Source organism: Bubalus bubalis, chromosome 4, assembly GCF_019923935.1.
Source record: "Bubalus bubalis isolate 160015118507 breed Murrah chromosome 4, NDDB_SH_1, whole genome shotgun sequence".
Lineage (NCBI taxonomy): Eukaryota > Metazoa > Chordata > Mammalia > Artiodactyla > Bovidae > Bubalus > Bubalus bubalis.
Window position 1 is genome coordinate 51,522,689 of NC_059160.1, and position 22,705 is coordinate 51,545,393.

Consider the following 22,705-nt stretch of genomic DNA (forward strand, 5'->3'; position numbering starts at 1 on the left):
CCATCAAGGAGAATCTAGTAAACCTTTAAAGTTTTGGCAATGTTTCTCTTTTATTGAGAATTTGCTCCTATGACTTTTTACTAAAAATAAGTCTGAAAAACAAAATTAGATTTTATTATATTTACTAATAGGATGGTATATTGAGGGAGGAAATCTGAACTTCAGAATTTCTTATTCTGTGAAACTGACTTATTCTTCTGAGGACAGTGATCAACTGGATAAAGTAGTCATCAAACTCCATTTATTTTACCACCTATTTGGATCTCCATCCTGTTTATAATGACTAATTATAAAGAGGTAGAAGAATCTGGCACCCCACTCCAGTACTCTTGCCTGGAAAATCCCATGGATGCAGGAGCCTGGTAGGCTGCAGTCCATGGGGTCGCTAAGAGTCGGACACGACTGAGCGAATTCACTTTCACTTTTCACTTTTATGTTTTGCAGAAGGAAATGGCAACCCACTCCAGTGTTCTTGCCTGGAGAATCCCAGGGATGGGGGAGCCTTATGGGCTGCCATCTATGGGGTCGCATAGAGTCGGACACAACTGAAGCAACTTAGCAGTAGCAGCAAAACCTGAAGAAATTTTGCTACGTAATTTGGACTTCCTTCAAAAACATTTAAAATCAGTCTATGTAATAGGGCAAAATTTGACACTGCTTTATTTGTTCAGGTATGCTCTGAATTAAAAACTCAAAATATGCACATCACAAAGAAGCGATATATTAACCTGTAAAAACATTGAAAGATAATTTCAGCATCATTTAATGTCTTCTAGTGTTTGATATCGGAGAAGGCAATGGCACCCCACTCCAGTACTCTTGCCCGGAAAATCCCATGGACGCAGGAGCCTGGTAGGCTGCAGTCCATAGGGTCGCTAAGAGTCGGACACGACTGAGTGACTTCACTTTCACTCTTCACTTTCATGCATTGGAGAAGGAAATGGCAACCCACTCCAGTGTTCTTGCCTTGAGAATCCCAGGGACAGGGGAGCCTGGTGGGCTACCATCTATGGGGTTGCACAGAGTCGGATACAAGTGAAGCGACTTAGCAGCAGCAGTAGCAGTAGCAGCAGTGTTTGATATGGTAGAAGTACAGCACAGAGGTGGACAATAAGACAATATAAAACAGCAGCCATTGATTTAGGAGAAAGGAGAGCAGTATTTTGTTTGTTATCATTTAATGATTAAGGGGAGGGGGGTGCTTCCCTAGTAGCTCACGTGGTAAAGCATCTACCTGCAATGCAGGAGACTGGGGTTTGATCCCTGGGTTGGGAAGACCCCCTGGAGAAGGAAATGGCAACCCACTCCAATATTCTTGCCTGGAGAATCCCATGGACAGGGGAGCCTGGCTGGCTACAATCCATGGGGTCACAAAGAGCTGGACACGACTGAGTGACTGACACAATGATTAAGAGAGTAGGTCTTGTTCTACCATTTGTTGGTTGTATAGTAGGCAATTCATTTAGCCTGTTTAGCCTTGGTTTCCTCATCTATAAAATGTGGACACTACTGCCTGACTTACAAGGTTGTTGTTGTGAAAATTAAATGACATTTGTATAAAGCATCTGGCACACAGTAGGTGCTCAAAATGATCATTATAATCAAAGTAGTATTCTGTGTGTTCAGTAGCATTTGTGCAAACCTGGATTATAGCCAGAAATGGGTGGAATGAATGAGCTTAGCTTGAACCTGTCCCAGGTGGCTCCCTCCACATGCTCTTGAAGAGGTTGGAGTACTTAGCTGTGAGTACTTAGAGAGAAAACTGAGAACATGAGCTCACATAGGTCTCCCAGTGAAGGACACAGGCTCTCAACTCAAGGTAAAAATAAATGGTGCACAGAACGGGACACAGGACACATCCCAAAGGCAATCAGACTCATGGACAGACTTTAATTTTTTTTTATTCCAGGTGTCCTAAACTATAAAGCCAGGTGAATTCCTTAAACATAACAATGTATTATTTTCTAAAATGATCATGATGAGCAAAAATAACCCGCAATGATTTATTTTACAATTATCTTCCTAAAATTTCCATTGAAAAAGCAAGAGAAGATTGAAATGTGTTTAAATAAAGGAGTCATGTTTAAAAGCAGGCTGGATATTGGCAGTAGATGGATCTGGATACAGACTCTTCTCTGACACCTACCAGCTATCTCTGTGATCTTACTGCTGCTGCTGCTGCTAAGTCACATCAGTTGTGGCTGACTCTGTGCGACCCCATAGATGGCAGCCTGCCAGGGTCCCTTGTCCCTGGGATTCTCCAAGCAAGAACACTGGAGTCGGTTGCCATTTCCTTCTCCAGTGCATGAAAGTGAAAAGTGAAAGTGAAGTTCTTAGTGACCACGTGGACTGCAGCCTACCAGGCTCCTCCATCCATGGGATTTCCCAGGCAGGAGTACTGGAGTGGGTCGCCAGTGCCTTCTCCTCTGTGATCTTGAGCTAGTTGGTTTTTCTCAAGCTAGTTGCTTGAGGCTTTTTGCAACCTCATATGTAAAACAAGACTGATAATATCCACCTTGTAGGACTTGTGTGATGTTAGTTAGTTAGTCACTCAGTCATGTCTGACTCTTTGTGACCCCATGGATTGTAGCTGACCAGGCTCTTCTGTCCATGGAATTCTCCAGGTAAGAATACTGCCATTTCCTTCTAGGATCGAACCCAGGTCTCCTGCATTGCAGGCAGATTCTTTACTCTCTGAGCCACCAAGGGATATTTTACATAAAGAAGCTAACCCATATGTGTGTGTGTGTGTGTTAAGTCGCTTCAGTTGTGTACGATTCTTTGCAACCCTTTGGACTGCAGCCCACCAGACTCTGTCCATGGGATTTGCCAGGCAAATATACTGGAGTGGGTTGCCATTTCCTACTCCAGATCTTCCCTACCTGGAGATTGAACCTGAGTCTCTTATGCCTCTTGCTGTGACAAGCAGGCAGATTCTTTACTACTAGCGCCACCTGTGAGACAGTCAATTCCTAGGCAGGTTGCTAAGAAGTCTGGGGCTCCCCAAGGAGAGAGGGGTCTGGAATTCTCAAGGAGGAGGAAAGGACAAACTTTTTTTCCTCTACATTCTTTAGGATTATATAACAGTAATGTACACTGCTTGAGGACAGTTTCTGGAAAAAACCTTCTGGCTAATCCTGTTATCTTATAAATTATGGGAGTGGGTCTAGTAAGGTCTTTACAACCTCCAGACATTCTTTTGATTCACTGTAATAACTAATTAGAAAGTATATAACTCCATTGCTAACACTAGCGAGGGGGCACTCTTTCTGCCGCCTTCTGATGTCTATGTTAGAAGCTTTCTCTATCTCTTTTATACTTTAATAAAACTTTATTACACAAAAGCTCTGAGCGATCAAGCCTTGTCTCTGGCCCTGGATTGAATTCTGCTCCTCTGGAGGCCAAGAATCCCGGTGTCTTTCATGGTTCAGTAACAACCTTTCATCTTGGGGGCTCATCTGGGATTCTTCAGGACAAGGTAAGGATGCTTGGAGCTCTAGTTCTTTGTTCTCCTAGCGAACACGTTTTCTGCTGTACTTTACTAACTCTACAGTATGCTTGTGTGAATGAATGACACTCCTTAAGCAAAGCAAGTGAGGAGGAGCCCTGCTCTGAGGTTCTGCAGTGACCTCATATGGCTTATGGCAGAAACCTGTCGGGGGTTTATACCAACCTGCCAATGCCAAGAGGGACCCAACGTCTCCTTCAGGGACTGACCAGAAATGGGCAAAATGTGTGGACCGAACTCTCCTTTCTCGGTCAAACTTTCCAGTTTCTTTGACCATTTCATAACTCCTTGGGAATTAGAACTACTAACCTATCTGTCGGATCATAGACTTTCAAGGGACTTGTGATCTATGCTGTTACTGTGTACTGTTACTTAGGACCCCAACTTGGATTGGGAGTCAGGAAGCGCCTAGCTTTTCTAGGAGTCAAAAGTTCAGAAGCTAGATGGAGCTCTAGCTCCAAGAGCATCTCTGAAGTTAAAGGTTACTCAGATTGGAAGTGCAATGGGTTTCTTCCTTTGGTAATGCTAGCTCTTAGTGGACCAGAGGAGGCTTTCCAGTGGCTTTTGTCCCAACTCCTTAGATATTCTTTCTGTGGAATCTGTGGGAATGAAATGGAAGGACTAGCCCTAATAACTCGAGGACAAAAATCAATTTTTCCTCACTGGCCAGCCCTTCACCATCTCTTTTGCTATTGCTTATACTGGTGTGGTGATGCTTGGAAGGAACATCTCAGTTTTATGTTCATACTGGTCTTATTGTGGTCAGGAATATACTCAGGGTTGTGCCGAATGTTTCCCCCAGCAGTCTTAGCTTGGGAAGCATTCCGGAAGGTTACTGATTGCACCTCAGGTGGCATCAGAGGCAAGCAAGGTTTTAATGGTGAGGAACTGGACATCAGTCTAGGATGTCATCAGGTCTACCCCTGGTGCATCTCTACCCTGCCTCGGTGGTAGAACCGGGAGGGACGAGTACAGCGCCTGCATTAGTAAGGGACAGACTAAGTCCCACCAAGGAAGGGAAGCTTTGGTGTAAAGTCTGTCTACACCCCCACGTAGATCAGGGAGGGACACCTCCAGTAGAGAGATGGTCTGCTGGTTGCTTCTTTCTCTCTTACAGATGGGGGCTAACAATTCCAGACCCCTAGCTCCTCCTTAAGAACCCCAGACCCCTCTGTCCTTGGGGAACCCCGGACTTCTTATCAACCTGCCTAGGAATTGACTCTCTCACCTGGGAAACCCCACCTAACACACTGCCTGGTACAATTATGGATTCAAAGAAATGGTAGTTATTTTATCAAAGTCTGACTCTCTGGACAGATTTATATGTAGTAATTCTGTTAAACAGAAACTTCAGTTAAACAGACCATGTCATTGTTGACCACTGGACTCTAACACCAGTAACATGTTTGGCTTTAGGTGGAAGCTGTCCAACTCATAGCTGATGGTAAAGCTCCTCGCATTCCCCAGTCAGAAGAAGGAGCAACATATGAAGGTATCCAGAGAAAGGAAAATGCTGAGGTATTTATATCAACTCAGTTATGCATCTCAGAATTCACTGTCCCCCACCTTCGAGCAGTTCTCAGTGTACCATTTCCTCAATGAAAGAAAGATCTCCAAGCCACCTGCCCCATCCCTACCCATGTCTGCCACTGATGGAGAGAAATGTTTCTATTGCCTTTGAAACTTGAGAAGTTCAACCTGTGCTTTGCACATTCCTAGATCTCTTGGAATCAGTCTGCTGAAGCTTTACATAACTGGATCCGAGGTCATGATAAAGTCCCTGGAGCTTGGGCAGAGATAAATGGACAGGTATGTTCTAGGGGCCCAATGTTTTCTTTCGGTATGTGACCTTTGTAAGAGGCATTACTCATGAGTCTAGGCTTCCCCTGGTTCTTCCTTTGCTTGTGAGGAGAGTTTGTGTTCTAGGTACACGTGACCAACTAAAGGAGTTTAGGTACACGTGGCCAGCTAAAAGAGCCTAGGTACACAAGGTCATGTGGTCCATTTTTTACTCCACACATATGGAGCATTTGATGTGAGGCAGACACTAGGCACAGCCTCTGCTCTCAGGGAGACTGCAGTTTTATGGAGAAAGCAGGGAAATGAATAAGCACTCACAAGGCAGTAAGACAAATGCTGTAACTGAGGTCCAGGCTCAGGTATCTTAGGAAAGGCTTCCTAGAAAAGTTGTTTGGCTTGCACTTCAAGAAGAGGTCAACAAGTAGAGAATGAGACACAGAGTTAAAGACCCAGAGGTAGGAGAGCATGTTACCCGTACAGGAACTTGCAGAAGAGTTCAGAGAAGCTGGGGCCTCAGATATGAGGAGTGGTAAGATCCCCTGGAGGTGAAAATGACAACTCACTCCTGTATTCTTGCCTGGGAAATCCCATGGACGAAGGAGCCTGGCAGGCTACAGTCCATGAGGTCACAGAGAGTCAGACATGACTGAGTGACTGAGCACACACACAAGCATAGAATTATAGTAATTATTATAATAACAATAACAAATCAATAAATATCCAGTTCTCTTAGTTCCAGTCTGGATCCAGTCTTGTTTCCATGAGCTGACCCACAAAGCTTCCTGCCCCTCCCATCACACATTCCACTGCAATGCAATAGTCTGTTTACTACTCTGCACCTGCCTCCCTGAGCCCAATCAATACCTCCACTTCCCACAAAAACTCTACCTTCAGGCTGCAAAGTCTGTGAGAGCTTTCATGTCATTCACCTTTGTGTCAATGCAAATAAATGATACATGTATACTTGCGTCCCCTGGATGTGGGGCGTTTTTCAACTCTTCAGTCATACCCTCACAGACTGTCTCTTGCTTTGTGTCATTCCGATAAGTGCTTGATATAGTCTCTTACACTAGAAGTGGGAGGTCCCTCATTTTGGCATAAATGAGAATGTCAGCTGCTTTTTTTTTTTTTTTGCAGGGCATGCTGCTTTCATACACCCTTATAAACATCCTTCATTTCCTCCTTTCACAACTTGGGTTTGGTCTCTTTACTAGGTTGTCACTTTTTATGGCTCATCATTGCTGAATAGCTCTGTCCCTCCTGGAGAACCACTGGAAATTAAAGGTGCTGAGAAGCCTGGTCTTGTTACCAAAAATGGACTTGTTCTTTTCGGTAACGATGGAAAAGCAGTGAGTGTTCAATAGGATTACCTATAAAATCACTTTGGTGGTTTCCTTCAATTACCCAAGCTCTTGAGGGAGTCTGGCAGGGCAGACTCCCGGGACAGTCTGGCTGTGCAGTGGGATATAGGAGGTTTAAGATGTCTGTGGCCCATTTCTCTCTGGGGATGAGCTGGCTTTATGTGCCTTGATTGAGAACCAGGCATCTCAGGATGGACCCACAGGACCTGCACGGCCTGCTCCGTGATACAATAGAAAGAGCTTGGTGTTTGGTCAGGAGCCAGGGTGTGAATCCCTGCTCTGTCACTCACTGGTGTGAGCAGGATGCCTCTCCCCTCTGAGGCTCCGTTTCTCCGTCTACAGAACAGAGAGTGTGATCTGGTCTGGGAAGATCAGGTGGTGTGAGCCTCCTCAGATGGTCCTCCCTTTGCCAATAGGGAGATGCCCATCTGCACTGCCTGCGCTTGGGAGCATGAACTCTGCCCCTCGGTGGGCTCTTGGGCAGGTGCCCAATGAGCCAAACAAAAGGGGATTTGCAGCTCACAGATACCTTCTCCTGGCTCACGGGATACATCAGTTATTAAGATTGTAGGCCTCAGAGTCCAGCTAGTCCTGGGTTGTAACCTCAGCTCTGTTACTTGCTGTGAGGCACTGGGCAAATTACTAAACCTCACTGAGCCTTCATTTGCTTATCAGTAAAATGGGGATAAAAAGGACACCTGCATCTATCAGGATTTAGGAGACTGAATAAGATACTGAGCATATACATGCTTAGCACTGTGCATGCTGCAGACTAAGAGTTCAGAAGATGGCAGTAGAGGCAGTAATAGTACTATTAGTAACAGTGGTAGTCATTGTCAGCTTTAGACCCAATACCTGTATCCAAGTGTCAATTTTAGGGGTGTTTATCATCCATTTTGAGATATATCTACCCCTGGACTTAACTTTCCCCTCTCTGCTGCCATAACTGAAATGCCATTTCAGCCCTTTTACACATAGTAGGTAGTGCTTTTAATCCATATTTTCCAAATAAGCTGGTCCTTATACTCACATAAGACTCTTTCTCACACCAATCTCACTTTTGAATCGTCCTAATTCTCAATTCTTCTGCTTGTTTTGTTGTTATTTTACAGCTGATGGTGAGAAATCTGCAGTTTGAAGATGGAAAAATGATTCCTGCCTCTCAGTACTTTTCATCGGGTGAGATGTCAGTGGTGGAACTCACAGCCGAAGAGGTGAAGGTGGCGGAGACCATCAAGGTGAACACGTGACGTTTTTAAAGTTCCTTGTCTTGGAACAATTCTTGTAACCATTTTTGTAACTCGTACCAGTAATCTTCAAAGGAGTTGGGATGAAACTTTTATTTCCTCTTTTTTTGTATTAGCTGCAAAAGGAAATCAATGCCAAAATTTATATGCACATTTATTTCTCATTCATATAAGTAATCCAAGGCAGTTCTAGGTTTGCATGGGGGTAAAGTGGGAATATGAGGGTTAGGGGTGGAGTCAAGCAAGAACCCAGGCTCCGCTATCTTCAAGGACCTGCTGGGCGTTATCTCCATCCCAGACAGCCAGGAAGAGCAAAAGAGCACAGAAAATGGTGTGACAAAGGTTTTGCATGGGCCACGATTGAGAGTGTTATTGTTGTTTAGTCGCTAAGTCACGCCTGACTCTTTTGCGACCCCATGGACTGTAGCCCACCAGGCTCCTGTGTCCATGGGATTTCCCAGGCAAGAATGCTGGAGTGGGTTGCCATTTCCTTCTCCAGGGGATCTTCCCAATCCAGAGATCAAACCCACATCTCCTGCATTGGCAGGTGGGTCTTTTTAACCACTGAGCCACTAGGGAAGCAAGAGTGACAGCACAGGTCACTTACATTCATATTCACTTGCTAGAAGTCGGTCAAACAGCCCTCTCTAATTGAAGAGATGCTGAGACATGTAAAGAAGTAGGTTTCGTGAGAAGCTAGCTAGTCTCTGCCAGTGTTCTACATGGCAGCTCCCTCATAAAAGTTTCCCTCGTGTCGTGCAGGTCATCTGGGCTGGAATTTTAAGCAATGTCCTTGCTATTGAAGATTCAACAGACTTCTTTAAATCTGGAGCAAGCTCAATGGATGTTGCCAGGTAAAACCACCACCTTAGTGACTCACACCCCTGCACCAGGGATTTTCACTTTGACCTTGAAAATCGAATCTAAATCCTTTGTACTAAATGTCATCACTATATCATATTTCTCTTTCCTTCATCTTTCTTTGCTTGTTTCCATGGTCAAATACATGTATTTGTTCTCTTTTCTTTGTTGCTAACTAGGAGTGTTTTCATATTGACTATACACTTAGAAAACCACCCTGCTAATTGTTTATTTCACTTAAAAATATGTCTTCATACTTGCTAGCTGATTCTCTGCTCTGAGTGAGGATGTTAATCGGAATTTTCCTATATAATTGCATCTAAAAGGATATCTAACATTGATTATGCTTACCCCAAATCTTTTTTCCTAACTCCCCAAGTTACCCAGTATGGTATATCTGGAAAGAGGATTATCAGACTTCTTGCAAGAGTAAGGGTAGTCACTCTATAGTCAGAATTTCTCTGCAGAAGTTTGCAATAGGTAGAAAGGGCTAGAGGACTAGAAAGCTGCCCTCTATGGCATGAAGAGCAGACCAGGATCCTAATAGTGGAAAGTCTTGTAGAGGTGCTTTTCCTTTGAGAGCCACCGTATTGCTATTTACTAAATAAACAAGGTAAAAGTCTTCATGTTGACAAAGCAAGTGTTCTTGATGAATATTCTGTTCATGTATTCATTCATGTATTTTTAAAAATAATTTTTATTGGAGTATAGTTAACTTTCAGTGCTGTGTTATTTTCTGCTATATAGCAAAGTGTATCAGTTACACATTGTTGACTAAAAAATACAGTCGCAACCTGAAAGTAGAGAGTTATTCTATTTAGTGGGAATGTTTAGGACTCCAAACCCAGGAGACAGCATCTCAGTAGCTCTGAGAAAACTGCTCCAAGGAGGCAGGAGGGGAAGTCTGGCTATATACAAGTTTGCAACAGGGGAGCAGGCCATCTGAACATCAAAAATCAGGTATCCAAGCTAAGGAATTTAGCATTCTGTGTATGGGGAGATGCACGCCTCTGGGCTCACTGAATTCATTCCTTTCACATGCAGCTCAGCTACCTGGGCACAATCCTGTTTCCCTGTTCACCTTGCATCTTGCATCCCCCAGCTCCTCAACAATCCCCATGGGGGTGGTAGCATCCGCTGGATCTCAGTTTTGGGAGCCCTTATTCACATTTGGAGGCCAGAAATCACTGATGGCTATGACATTTTTTAGGAGAAGGCAATGGCACCCCTCTCCAGTACTCTTGCCTGAAAAATCCCATGGATGGAAGAGCCTGGTAGGCTGCAGTCCATGGGGTCGCTAAGAGTCGGACACAACTGAGCAACTTCACTTTCACTTTTCACTTTCTGCATTGGAGAAGGAAATGGCAACCCACCCCAGTGTTCTTGCCTGGAGAATCCTAGGGACGGGAGAGCCTGGTGGGCTGCCATCTATGGGGTCTCACAGAGTCGGACACGACTGAAGCGACTTAGCAGCAGCATGACATTTTTTGTTTATTGAAATGGCAGGAGATATTTTCATTTCACACATGCACATATGTTCACTCTTGTTTAGATTTTATACTCATATAGGTCACTACAGAGCATTGGGTAGAGTTCCTTGTGCTATACAGTAGGTTATTCTTATTAGTTATCTATCTTATATATGTGTGTGTGTGTACACACTCAGTTGTGTCCAACTCTTTGTGGCCCCATAGACAGTAGCCCACCAGGCTCCTCTGTCCATGGAATTTTCCAGGCAAGAATACTGGAGTGGGTTGCCATTTTGTATTCCAGGGGATCTTCCTGATCCAGGGACAAACCCACGTCTCCTGCATCTCCTGCATTGGCAGGCAGATTCTTTGCTAACTGCACTACCTGGGAAGGTTCTGTTTAGTACCCACCTTAGCCATGTGGGCTTTCTTGGTGGCTCAGAGGGTAAAGAATCCACCTGCAGTATAGGAGATGAGGGTTCGATCCCTGGGTTGGGAAGATCCCCTGAAGAAGGGAATGGCTACCCATTCCAGTATTCTTGCCTGGGGAATTCCATGGACGGAGGAGCCTGGCAGGCTACAGTTCATGGGGTCCCAAAGAGTTGAACACAACTGAGCAACTAAAACTTTCACTTAGCCATGTAATACAAACAAATGTTTGTTTTATTCTTATACTGGATCCAGAGAAAACAGTCTATTATGTGACTTTGGTCTCTCATAATTATCACAGTTCAGAAATTTTCTTTATTCCTTATTCCTTGAGTACTTTTGAAAGGATAGAAACTGATTTTATGTGCCCTTTATCACCTGCTATGTGCTGTGCTTAGTCGCTTAGCAAAGAGTTATGTCCAACTCTTCTGTTGAAAGTAATGAAAATATCTTTGCTTCAGTTTCTTGTATTAAAAAAGTTGCCAGTGTCTTTTGAGAAAGCTTTAACATTTTTTTCTCTCTATCGTATTAATTTCTCTCACTAATATAGACGATCTCATGGACTCTAAATAAGTATGTGACATACGTCCTACTTCAAAGCAACCTAAATGTAATCATACCGTCCTCTAAACTCTTTAAAAAAATGTAAGTAATGTGAGCTGGTTCTTCTTTTCAGACTGGTTGAAGAGATAAGACAGAAGTGTGGAGGGCTTCAGTTACAGAATGAGGATGTTTATATGGCCACCAAATTTGAAGACTTCATCCAAAAGGTCGTGAGGAAACTGAGAGGAGAGGATCAGGAAGCAGAGCTAGTGGTGGATTATGTAAGCCTGTCCGTGGTGTTGAAAATCTACATGGTTAAGACCTTCATGCTAAAGAAGAATGCTGTGCCTTTCATGCTTTTACATTTACAACTTTCTTAAAATGACAGTTTTGAGATTATAATTCAGATACCATACATTTCACCTTTTAAAAAATGTACAATTCATTGTTTTTTAGTATATTCACTGAGTTGTACAACCATGACCACGATCTGATTATGGAACTTTTTTTTTTTACCTCCCCCAAAGAAACTCCATATCCACTGGCATTCATGCTCTCCTCTCCTGGGCCCTGGCACCAGGAAACCACCAATTTACTTTCTGTTTCTATGGATTTGCCTATTTGAGACATTTCATACACGTGGAATTAGGCAATAAGTGGCCTTTTGCAGCTGGATTCTTTCACTCAGCCTAATGTGTTCAAGGTTCATCGACATTCTAGAGTAGATTATCACTTTATCCCTTTTCCTGGCCAAGCAATAGTCCATCATGTGGATAACTATGTTTTATTTATCCTTTCCTTGGTTGGTGTACATTAGAGTTGTTTCTGCTTTTTGGCTATTATAAATTACGCTGCTATGAAAATTCACGTAGGGTTGGCGAAAAAGTTCATTTGTGTTTTTGGTAAGATGTAACAGAAAAACCTGAATGTACTGTTTGGCCAAACCAATAGAAGTTTTTGTGTGAACATATGTTCTCAATTCTCTTGGGTAAATATCTAGAAGTGGACTTGGTGAGTCATATGGGAGCTCTTGTGTTTAACTTTTTGAGGAACTACCAATCTGCTTTCCCAAGTGCCTACATCATGTTACACTGGCCACTAGCCATGTAGGAAGCTTCTGATTTCTTTGTGTCCTCGCCAGCATATGCTGTTGTCTGTTTTTTCCTATTTCAGCTGTCCTAGTGGGTGTGAAGTAGTATCTCATTGCGGTTTTGATTTACATTTTCCTAATGACTAGTGATACACATCTTTTCATGTGCTTATTGGCCATTTGTATATATTCTTTGGAGAAATATCTGCTCAACTCCTTTGTTGTTTGGCTGTCCCAGGTGGCTTGTGGGGCTTAGTTTCCCAACCAGGGATGGAACCCGAGCCCCTGGCAGTGAGAATGCCTAGTCCTAACCACTGGACCACCAGGGAAGTCCCTCAAACCCTTCACCTGTTTTTTTTTTAATTGGGATATTTATCTTTTTAATTTTTTAATTGTAAATGACCTTAGTATATTTTAAATAGTAGACCCTAATCAGATACATTATTTGTAAATATTTTCTCCCATTCTGTGGGTTTTCCTTTCACTTTTTTGATAGTATCCTTTAACCACACAAGTTTTAAAATGTGATTAAGTTTGATTAATCTGTTTGTCCTTTGGCCACTTGTGCTTCTATATGTCTTGATTTACGCCTTTTTCTCTCCTCTCTTCCTCCTTACTGCTCTCTTTTTTGTTAAATGGATATTGTCTAGGATGCCCTTTTAATCTCATTGTTTCTTTTGCTATATACTTTTAGTTATTCCCTTAGTGGTTGAGGATACCTAGAGATGTTTTTCTTAAAACATTCTTGCCCAGATTAATACCAGTTTAATACTAATAGTGTAGAAAAAATCTGTTATAGTATAGCTCTGCTCCCTACCCACTTACCTGTGTTATTATTGTCATTCAAATACCTCTTTATACAGTATAAGCCCATCAACATAGTCTTATCATTATCGCTTTATGCAGTTTTCTTTTAAATCAGATAGGAGAAGAAAGGAGTTTAAAATAAAAATTACATTTATATTGACTTATGTTTACCTTTGTCGGTGTTCTTTATCTTTTCAGGTAGATTTAAGTCACTGTCTTGTGTTCTTTCATTCTGTCAATGACACCTTTTAGTCTTTTTTGAAAGGCAATGTGCTAGCAATGAAGTATCTTAGTTTGTGTTCGTTTGAGAATGACTTAATTTGTCCTTTGTTCTTGAAGGATATTCTTGCTGTATATGGAATTTTTGGTTGACATTCTCTTTCTTTCAGCACTTTTAATATATAATCTTATTGCTTTCTGGCCTCTGTAGTTTCCGAGGATAAGTCATCTGTTAATTTTATTGAGGATCACTTTCACGTGATGAGTTGCTGCTTCTCCCTTGCTGCTTTCAAGATTCCCTTTTTGTCTTTGTCTTTTGACCATTTTATTATGATGTGTTTAGGATGGATTTCTTTGAGATTTGTCTACTTGAAGTTTATTGAGCTTCTTGGATGTGCAGATTAGTTTTTTAAATAAAATTTGGGATATTTTCTGCCATTATTTCTTCAAATATTCATTCTACCCCTTCATCCCTCTCCCCTCATTCTGAGACTCTCTTTATGCACATGTTAGCACATTTGATAGTGTCCTGCAGGCTTCTAAGGCTATATTCATTTTTAAAATTATTTTTCTTTCCTATTTTCATACTGGATGTCTCTATTGACCCATTGTTTGGTTTTCTATTTCTTTCTTCTGCCTGCTTGACTCTCCTGTTGAACCCCTCTAATGACTTTTAAAATTTCAGTTATTGCTCATTGCTTTTTATGGTTAAGTAGTATTCCTTTGTAGGTTTTATATATATATATATTTTTTTTTTAGTATAGTAAAATATTATATAAATATATATATATATCTCACATCTTCATACATTGATGGACATTTAGGTTGTTTCCTTGTCTTGGCTATTGTAAATTGTGCTGCTATGAACACTGTAGTGTATGTTATGTTTTCATAATTAGAGTTTTGTCTGGATATATGCCTAGGACTAGGATTGCTGGATGGTATGAAACTGTTGCAGGAAGGGGACCCCTTCCAGGGCCCGAAACTGGGCTCTTGTCTAACACCAGAAATGAATTGTCCGAGGAGACACATGTGCTGACAAAGCAAGAGATTTTATTGGGAAAGGGTGCCCAGATGGAGGACAGTAGGGTAAGAGAACCCAGGAGAACTGCTCTGCCACATGGCTTGCAGTCTCAGGTTTTATGGTGATGGGATTAGTTTCCGGGTTGTCTTTAGCCAATCATCTGACTTAGAGTCGTTCCTGGTGGTGCATGCCTTGTTCAGCCAAGATGGATGCCAGAGAGAAGGATTCTAGGAGGTGGTCGGACATGTGGTGTCTCCTTTTGACATTTCCTGAACTCTTCCGGTTGGTGGAGGCTTATTAGTTCTGTGCTCCTTACTGAGACCACCTGTTGTAAAACAACACATGCAAATGGTTACTATGGTGCCTGGCCAGGGTGGGCAGTTTCAATCAGTGTGCTTCCCCTAACAATACTACTTTTAGTTTTTTAAGGAACCTCCAGCACCCCACTCCAGTACTCTTGCCTGGAAAATCCCATGGATGGAGGAGCCTGGTGGGCTACAGTCTATGGGGTCGCTGAGAGTCGGACACGACTGAGCGACTTCACTTTCACTTTTCATTCTTATGCATTGGAGAAAGAAATGGCAACCCACTGCAGAGTTCTTGCCTTGAGAATCCCAGGGACAGGGGGGCCTGGTGGGCTGCCGTCTATGGGGTCGCACAGAGACTGAAGCGACTTAGCAGCAGCAGCAGCAGCATACCATTTTCTGTAGTGGCTACACCAATTTACTTCCCACCAACAATGTAGGAGGGTTCCCTTTTCTCCACACCCTCTCCAACATTTGTTATTTGTAGACTTTTTAATGATGGCCATTCTGACCAGTGTGAGGGGGTACCTCACTGTAGTTTGGATTTGCATTTCTCTAATAATTAGTGATGAGGAGCAGCAAACTACGCGTTTGCTATTTTTTTGTTTCTTTTCTAAGCATCCTCAATTTCTCTATATAAAATAATTTCTTAAATCATTAAATTTTCTCTTTAATACCTTTCATTGAAGTGGGATTTTATGCCAATAGTTCTCTTTCACATATATTATTTCAATTATGTCTCTTAATGACTGTATGAGGCAGGTATATTATCATTTTATTGTTGAAACAAACCGAGATTTATAGAGATTAATGGACGAATATAAATTCACTTGCCAGCTAATAGTACAGACTACAATTTAAGCAGCACATATGTAAGAGGGGGAGACTGAAAATGGGGAAGGACACTGGAAAGAAAACTTAAAATGTCACCAGTATGAAAGGAAAGAGTGTTGATGGGCAATTTCAAAAATTTGCGTGACAGCAATGGCGGAACTCCACAAGTGGTGCCACTAGATGGCGGTGTTTCCATTATCTGGAGGTCTTCTGAGTCCTCTTTCATCTCAATGAGGAAAAGACAGATCTTTACTCAGACCACTTCGGTCGTCACAGAAGCTGACCTCCTGTCTCAATGGCCACTCTAAGCATCATAAGACCTATTACATCTGCTTGTCTCTTCTGAACAGTAAGCACTGGAGTCCCACTGACAACTTCTCTGTCTGCATTAGTGAATAAGCTTCTTTTTTGCATAAATATAGAAATCTGTTGACTTTATTAATGTAATTCTCTCTCAGGTTTCAAAGGAGATCAATGACATGACAGTAAAAATGCCATATCAGTGTTTCATAAATGGACAGTTCACAGATGCTGAAGATGGACAGACTTATGATACTATCAACCCAACAGATGGATCTGTGAGTTGTGACTTAGTGTGTGCAGTAACCACTGATCATGGATTTTTTTTCATTTATACACCATTATAAAACAGTCTTAAGAATTACTTATTCTATTACTCTGTCTCTCTATTATTCTGTTACTCTGTCTGAGCACTTAATATAAATGTACTTCATGTATTCTTTTAAACTATTCAGCTCTGGTTCTGGCAGCTGTGATCTACTGTAATTTACTTTTAAGAATGAATATTTATGATGAATTTAGATGGGTCACTATACCTATATAATACAGAGGTACAATTCCACATGGAGCTGTATGTGTGAGAAAAATCTCAGAATTTGCAAGCTCATGGTGAGAAATTCAGCGTTCCTTAGGCGGGAGAAGAAATAGTTACAGTTTCCTACATGTGTCTTCTCATAGTGTAGTGTGAAAGAGAAGTACTGAATTTAAGGCTCACAATTTTTGTATTAAAATGGTTTCTTTTTCTTTACTATATTACCAGAAGTTTACTGTAAGTATTGATTTTCCATCATAAAAACTCTTTGAATTTTATGGTATAATATTAATCTCAAGAAAAAGTTGTATATCTCTCTATAAAAATAGTCTATAACCTATGTTTTCTTACCTTGAAATAGACGATATGCAAAGTATCCTATGCCTCTTTGGTGGATGTTGATAAAGCAGTAGCAGCAGCAAAAGATGCTTTTGAAAACGGTGAATGGGGAAGAATGAATGCACGAGACAGAGGAAGATTGATGTATCGGTATGATTTTTTTTTAAAGTACGAGTCTGAGGACTTCCCTGGTGGTCCAGTGGCTAAGATTCCACGCTCCCAGGGCAGAGGGCCCAGGTTTGATCCCTGGTCAGGGAACTAGATCCCACATGCTACAACTGAAGATCCTGTATGCTGCAATTAAGACCTGGTGCAGCCAAATAAATAAATATTTAAAAAAAAAAAAAAAGAGCACAAATCTGTGGGCTTTGGATACTGACTAACATTGCCAAGATTTAAAAAAATTTTTCAAGACTTTCTATTATGCAACTATTAGATAGCATGTCTTTTGTTACTTCCATCATATAAACTCCCATATATGGGAGTTTCTGATTTTTGTATTTTTGCTTGTTTCAGTCACGGTCCCTGTATGAGCAGTTTAGTAAAGGACTACTTACTTGTTAAGATGTAAGCAAGGTCAAGGGAATCCAGCAAAGGATAATGAAGCACTCAGGCTTGGGGGGGTAGAACAGGGAAACTGCTCTTACTGCAAGGCCTAATGGGACAGAGGAAGGAGCTGTTACTAGAATCTGGCAAGATCTGTGGCTGCAGGAGGAGACCACACCCGTGGGTTTCGGTGGAAGGACACAGCAGCTACCGCTGCCGATCCACAGCCCACCAGTCAGCCATCCCCAGACCACTTTATCCTCCAGTTTGGCAGTCTCCTGGGGCTGCCTCCCACTGGCCTGTCATTAGCCAAGTCCAGTGAGAGAGCCCAGAAGCTTGTGATGTAATCTGTAAAAGTCATCCTCCAGGGGTCACAGAGCAGGGCGGAAACTGGATTACAAGCAGCACATGGAGAACATCCAGCACCCTGCTGTTTCCAAAGAGAAATTTTAAATCTATTTGATGTGTGAGGAGTAGAAACAAGGAGGAAAAACATGAAGGCTTGGAAAGAGTGTTATAAATTGGTAGCTGAGTATGCCAAGCGTAATTAGATTCAATCCCAGATTCAGTTTTCTGCTTACTAAATGACAAATAGCTGAGCTTGCTCAAAAGATCTCCTAGAGCAGGATCTGGAAGAAATATTAGGGAGGAAGGTTTCGAGCCTGACCTGGAATGGTCTGAAAGAAACGGGTCAGAACCATGAAAGGAAGGAAGGAAGGAAGGAAAACAAATGGAAGAGGGGAAAACAAATGGAAGAGGTGGACACAAAAGATGAATTTTGACTATTTCATAGTCATTAGTCAGTTTCTAGTCATCTTTCCACAGAAACCAGACAAACAGAAGCCTGTTGTGGTGTTTATAGTTCATTCCATGTATTTCTGTCTTATCCTTTTCAGCCAGTGTTGGAAATATTTCTACACCAACCAGAAATCGTCAGGTGTTTGTGGGTTCTCCAGGGGTGTGGGTCGCCCTCTAACATCTCCCAGTGTATTCAGGAACTATCCACATTCCCACTGTGTTCTGTCACTGATCTCCTTGGCTGACTGTGACTCCATCACTCTTACTTCTTATGTGTCTATAATGCGAATGATACAGACTTCCAACACCCTCTGCCTCTTCATGATAACTCTTAAATTGTTCATGCAATTATTAGTTCAATGCCTGTCTTCCCTATGAGACCACATTCTCCATGAGGACGGAGACCTGGTCCATTTGTGTCCACCTCTGAATTATCAGTCCTTAGGAGGGCACCTTTTACACAGTAGAGACTCAATATCTGTTGAATGGATTTCTTTCACTGGCCAACAGACTTGCAGACCTAATGGAAGAGAAACAAGAAGAACTGGCAACCATCGAAGCCCTCGATTCAGGAGCTGTCTACACCTTGGCTCTGAAGACTCACATTGGAATGTCTGTGCAAACATTCAGATACTTTGCTGGCTGGTGTGACAAAATTCAGGTAAGTGCAAAATGTTGTTTCTGTGGAGATCATTCCTAGAGGAAAATGGACGAATGTTTGTTAGTTTATAAAGACCCCTTGTCAGAGTCACCACTTCCGTGGGTTTTCTCATCTGATCCTCATAACAGTTATCTGAGGTAGGTGGATAGTTGTTACCTCTTATTGCAGGTGAAGAAACAGGCTTGAGGACAATGAATGACTTACCTGTGGTCACATAGTAAGTAGAGCTAGGATTTGAACTCAAGATTTTCTGAGCTTAAAATCTCATGTTGTTCTTTGTTTTGTACTATAATATCTCTTGAGAGCATCTAATAGTCTTGTTGGCATATAGAGAGAAGCCTGATATCATGGAGGAATTGACTCAAATACCTGAGGAGGTTAGAGAGATAACATAGTTGGGCTATGCAGACTGGTTATAAGAAAAATTTCTTAGAAACATAAATTCGATAAAAATGTCAATTTCCTTCTTCTTACAAGAAAATAAATAGCACATGTGTGATGATAAATGGCAACTACACTTGGCTTTGGTATTGAGATATAGAAGGGAAATAGGGCTGCAGCAAACGGCAGAATGCATGCCACTTCTGGTCTCATGGTAACCACTGGAGCACCAGCCATCAGAGCCACATTCCCAGAAGCCAGGAGTGAGTGGGGAAGAGGGAGAAAGGCAAAAGGACTTTAAAAAGCATTTCCATCCTCCCTACACTTTGTCTTTGTATCTCCCATTGGCTGTCTCTGCTAAGGATACTGGGAAACTTTTTTCTGGTCACATTGCTGTACCATCATTTTTATAGAATCAGAGAGATGACCTGGTTCCAGGCCTCATCCTTGCCACTTACTAGCAGTTGTTGTTATTTACCTATCTCAGCCTTACTTTCCTCATCTGTAAAATGGTCATGATAATCCATACCTTGCAAACTACGTTATGAGAATTAGAAGTGAGTGTTTATATACTACAAGTGCTTATATAGAGAGAATTAAAGTCTGTACTATAGTAGGTCTTGCACATACGTGTAGTTTTTATTATTGTTCAGCTACAAAGTCATAAGTATTTAGTAAGAGCAGTGTAAGTCCATCCTTTATTCTCAATTATGAAATCCAAATAGTTCTGAAACCTGAAAATTGATTTGTTTGATTGACTCAGACTCATTTGGTGCCAAAATCTTACCCAAACCAACATGAGTCTATAAGTTTTATTCATCTCACTTAGAGTGAATACTCATAGTTCACTGAATAAGTGTTCAGTGGGTTGCCTTTCCCTTCTCCAGGGGATCTTCCCAATCCAGGGATCGAACCTAGGTCTCCTGCATTGCAGGTAGATTCTTTACAATCTGAATCACCAGATAAGCCCAAGATGACTGGAGTGGGTAGCCTATTCCTTCTCCAGAGGATCTTCCTGACCAAGGAATCAAACCAGGGTCTCCTGCATTGCAGGTGGATTCTTTACCAGCTGAGCTACCAGGAAAGCCCTGGATAAATATTATTATGCTTGATTATGGGAGGCTACCCCAGACATTAATGGGGGTTATAGATATTATAACATTATATAAGGTATTGTTTTTGCATTATATTATGTTTCTAAAGTCAAATTCTGAATCCCAAAGCACACGTGACCCTAGGGTTTCAGAGGAGAGATTATACACTTGTATTAGTAACAGCAATAATATTTTCTGTGGCAAAACAGATGGATAGTTTCAGTTAAAGATTACTGCCAAAAGTCAGTTGGGATCAAATTTAGCTGCATAAAATAGAAAACCCAACCAAGGAGTCTGTTTTTATCTCACTTTCAAGGAGTCCAAGACTAGTCCAGTCAATCAAGACTAGTCTGAGACAGGAAGATTCCGTCTCTCTCTTTGCCAGGCCGTCCTTAGTACCATGTGACTGCTGCCGTCACGGCTGCCTCTTGGTCTCATGATGGCCACTGCAGCACCAGCCTTTTTAGCAACATTCTGGAAGGAAGAATGAAGAAGTGAGGGAATGGGTAAAACAGCACTTGTTTTAGCTGAGTCAGCCTACTTTAAAGAGTGTTCCCCTTCCAGTGCATTGTACTTACATCTTCCATTAATCATCACCATTTGCTATGGAAACTGGGGAACATAGTACTTTACCTGGCACATTGCCATCCCCATTATTAATCAAGGATTTCTGTTACTAAGAACAGAGGGGAGAATAGATATTGGGCAGGCAATTAACATTCTCTGCCATGCCCAGAAATTGGGAATGGAGATGATCAAATTAGAATTATGTATTTTTTTTCTCCTGCATCTTAGTTCTTTTGAGAAAGGCATAGCAGTTCCTTTTCAGGTGTGGCTATGTTTCCTATAAATTGAACACTGCTTCTTTTTTCAAACTGTTGATTTTGTATTGGGATATAGCTGATTACCAATGTTGTGGTAGTTTCAGGTGAACAGCGAAAGGACTCAGCCATATACATGTATCCATTCTCCCCCAAATTCCCCTCCCATCCATGCTGACACATAACATTGAATAGAGTTCCATGTGAACACTGCTTTTTTTAATATCAGCTAAGAGAAAGTAACAGAGGCAGATAGAAAATGGATTCATTGAGATTAAATTTACTCGTTTAAATTAATAAAGTAGGAACTTCCCTGGCAGTCTAGTGGTTAAAACTCCATGCTTCCAGTGCAGTGGGTGCAAGTTTGATCCCTGGTTGGGGAACTGAGATCCCACATGCTGCATGGCAAAGAAAAAAAAAATGAAATTAGTAAAGTAGTATCAACCTTTTTTTATTCTTTAGGGTTCTACAATTCCCATCAACCAGGCCCGTCCAAACCGCAATCTGACCTTTACCAAGAAGGAGCCACTTGGGTAAGACAAGGAGAGTGCCTCTGAGTGACGTGTGTTAAGTTAGTTTGAGGGGACTGAGGCTGTTGCTTTCTCCCCTTGCAGAGTCTGTGCCATTATCATCCCCTGGAATTACCCACTGATGATGCTGGCATGGAAGAGTGCCGCGTGTCTGGCAGCAGGCAACACCTTAGTGCTCAAGCCGGCACAGGTAAGACACGCGAGGCCAGGTGTGGCATCTGCCCCTCCCACAGACGTACGCTGACAAATATTATTTCTTGGAAAAAATGGGGTCATATATTACACCATCTTTTCATATATCCTGGGCATCTTTTCATATTAGTAAATATTCATTTTTAATAGCTACCCAAAATGGAGATTCCAAACTTTAGAACATCCATGAGAATGGAAGCAGCATAGTGTATGTCAGTGAAATCCCCTGAATTTCTACAAACCAGTTCAATGCTTGCAAAATGCCACATGCCCCGAACTGAGGGAATTATTTAGAGTAGTTATGAAATAGCAAAAGAAGTTTTATGCAGGCATTTAAATTTTAATTATCAAAAATATTGTAAAGTTATGGAAGATGGGGGAAAAGCATGCAAATAATGTACATAATTGTAGCTGTTTGAAAAATATATATATATGTGGAAAACAGGAAGTTAGTTTAAAAATAATTCAAATGATAGAGCTCTCAAAAACATCTTTTTAATGCTAGAGCAGATTTTCAAGGAAAAAAAAAATGTGGTAGCAAACTTAACACCCGGCTAAGCATTTCCTCCAGACAGTGCACAGGAGTGGACATTCTGAGGTACCCAAGTTGGTGGGGAAAACTTGGTCTCTATTCAAGAAGAGTCTATAGTTTGTTACCTATTATTTTTTTATTTCTTCTTTTAGGATTAAAAAATTTTTTTTCATTTGGAACAACTATATAGTCATGTGACCACAGCCATCTTGTTTTCCTCATTAAAAAAAAAGATACACATTCAAAAATTTTTTAATTAAAAAAATACAAAGAGATAGATGATGAAAAGTCTCCCTCTTATTCTCCTGGCTAACAAGTTTACCTCCCTGAGGCAACCAGTGTTTTTGGTATTTATTAGTTTCTGAGGTATTCCAGATATATTCTCTGTGTATACAAGCATATTTTTTAAATTAAATAATTAGGTAATTTTTAAAAATATTTTTTAACCAACTGAAAACCACACAGGAGGAGAAGGGTTAATG

At 41.5% G+C, this 22,705-nt stretch overlaps 1 protein-coding gene across 1 annotated transcript in view; it reads left to right on the forward strand.

Annotated features, from left to right (window-relative positions):
• The window catches only part of ALDH1L2 (aldehyde dehydrogenase 1 family member L2), a 60,923-nt gene that overhangs the window by 17,832 nt on the left and 20,386 nt on the right, over positions 1 to 22,705 (forward strand). Inside the window, exons 5-15 of the mRNA XM_044941405.2 lie at positions 4,925 to 5,026; positions 5,228 to 5,317; positions 6,523 to 6,657; positions 7,782 to 7,907; positions 8,679 to 8,770; positions 11,352 to 11,499; positions 15,956 to 16,075; positions 16,691 to 16,818; positions 18,523 to 18,673; positions 21,432 to 21,502; positions 21,584 to 21,689. Coding sequence (XP_044797340.2) covers positions 4,925 to 5,026; positions 5,228 to 5,317; positions 6,523 to 6,657; positions 7,782 to 7,907; positions 8,679 to 8,770; positions 11,352 to 11,499; positions 15,956 to 16,075; positions 16,691 to 16,818; positions 18,523 to 18,673; positions 21,432 to 21,502; positions 21,584 to 21,689 — 1,269 coding nt within the window. The remainder of the gene's footprint in view (positions 1 to 4,924; positions 5,027 to 5,227; positions 5,318 to 6,522; positions 6,658 to 7,781; positions 7,908 to 8,678; positions 8,771 to 11,351; positions 11,500 to 15,955; positions 16,076 to 16,690; positions 16,819 to 18,522; positions 18,674 to 21,431; positions 21,503 to 21,583; positions 21,690 to 22,705) is intronic.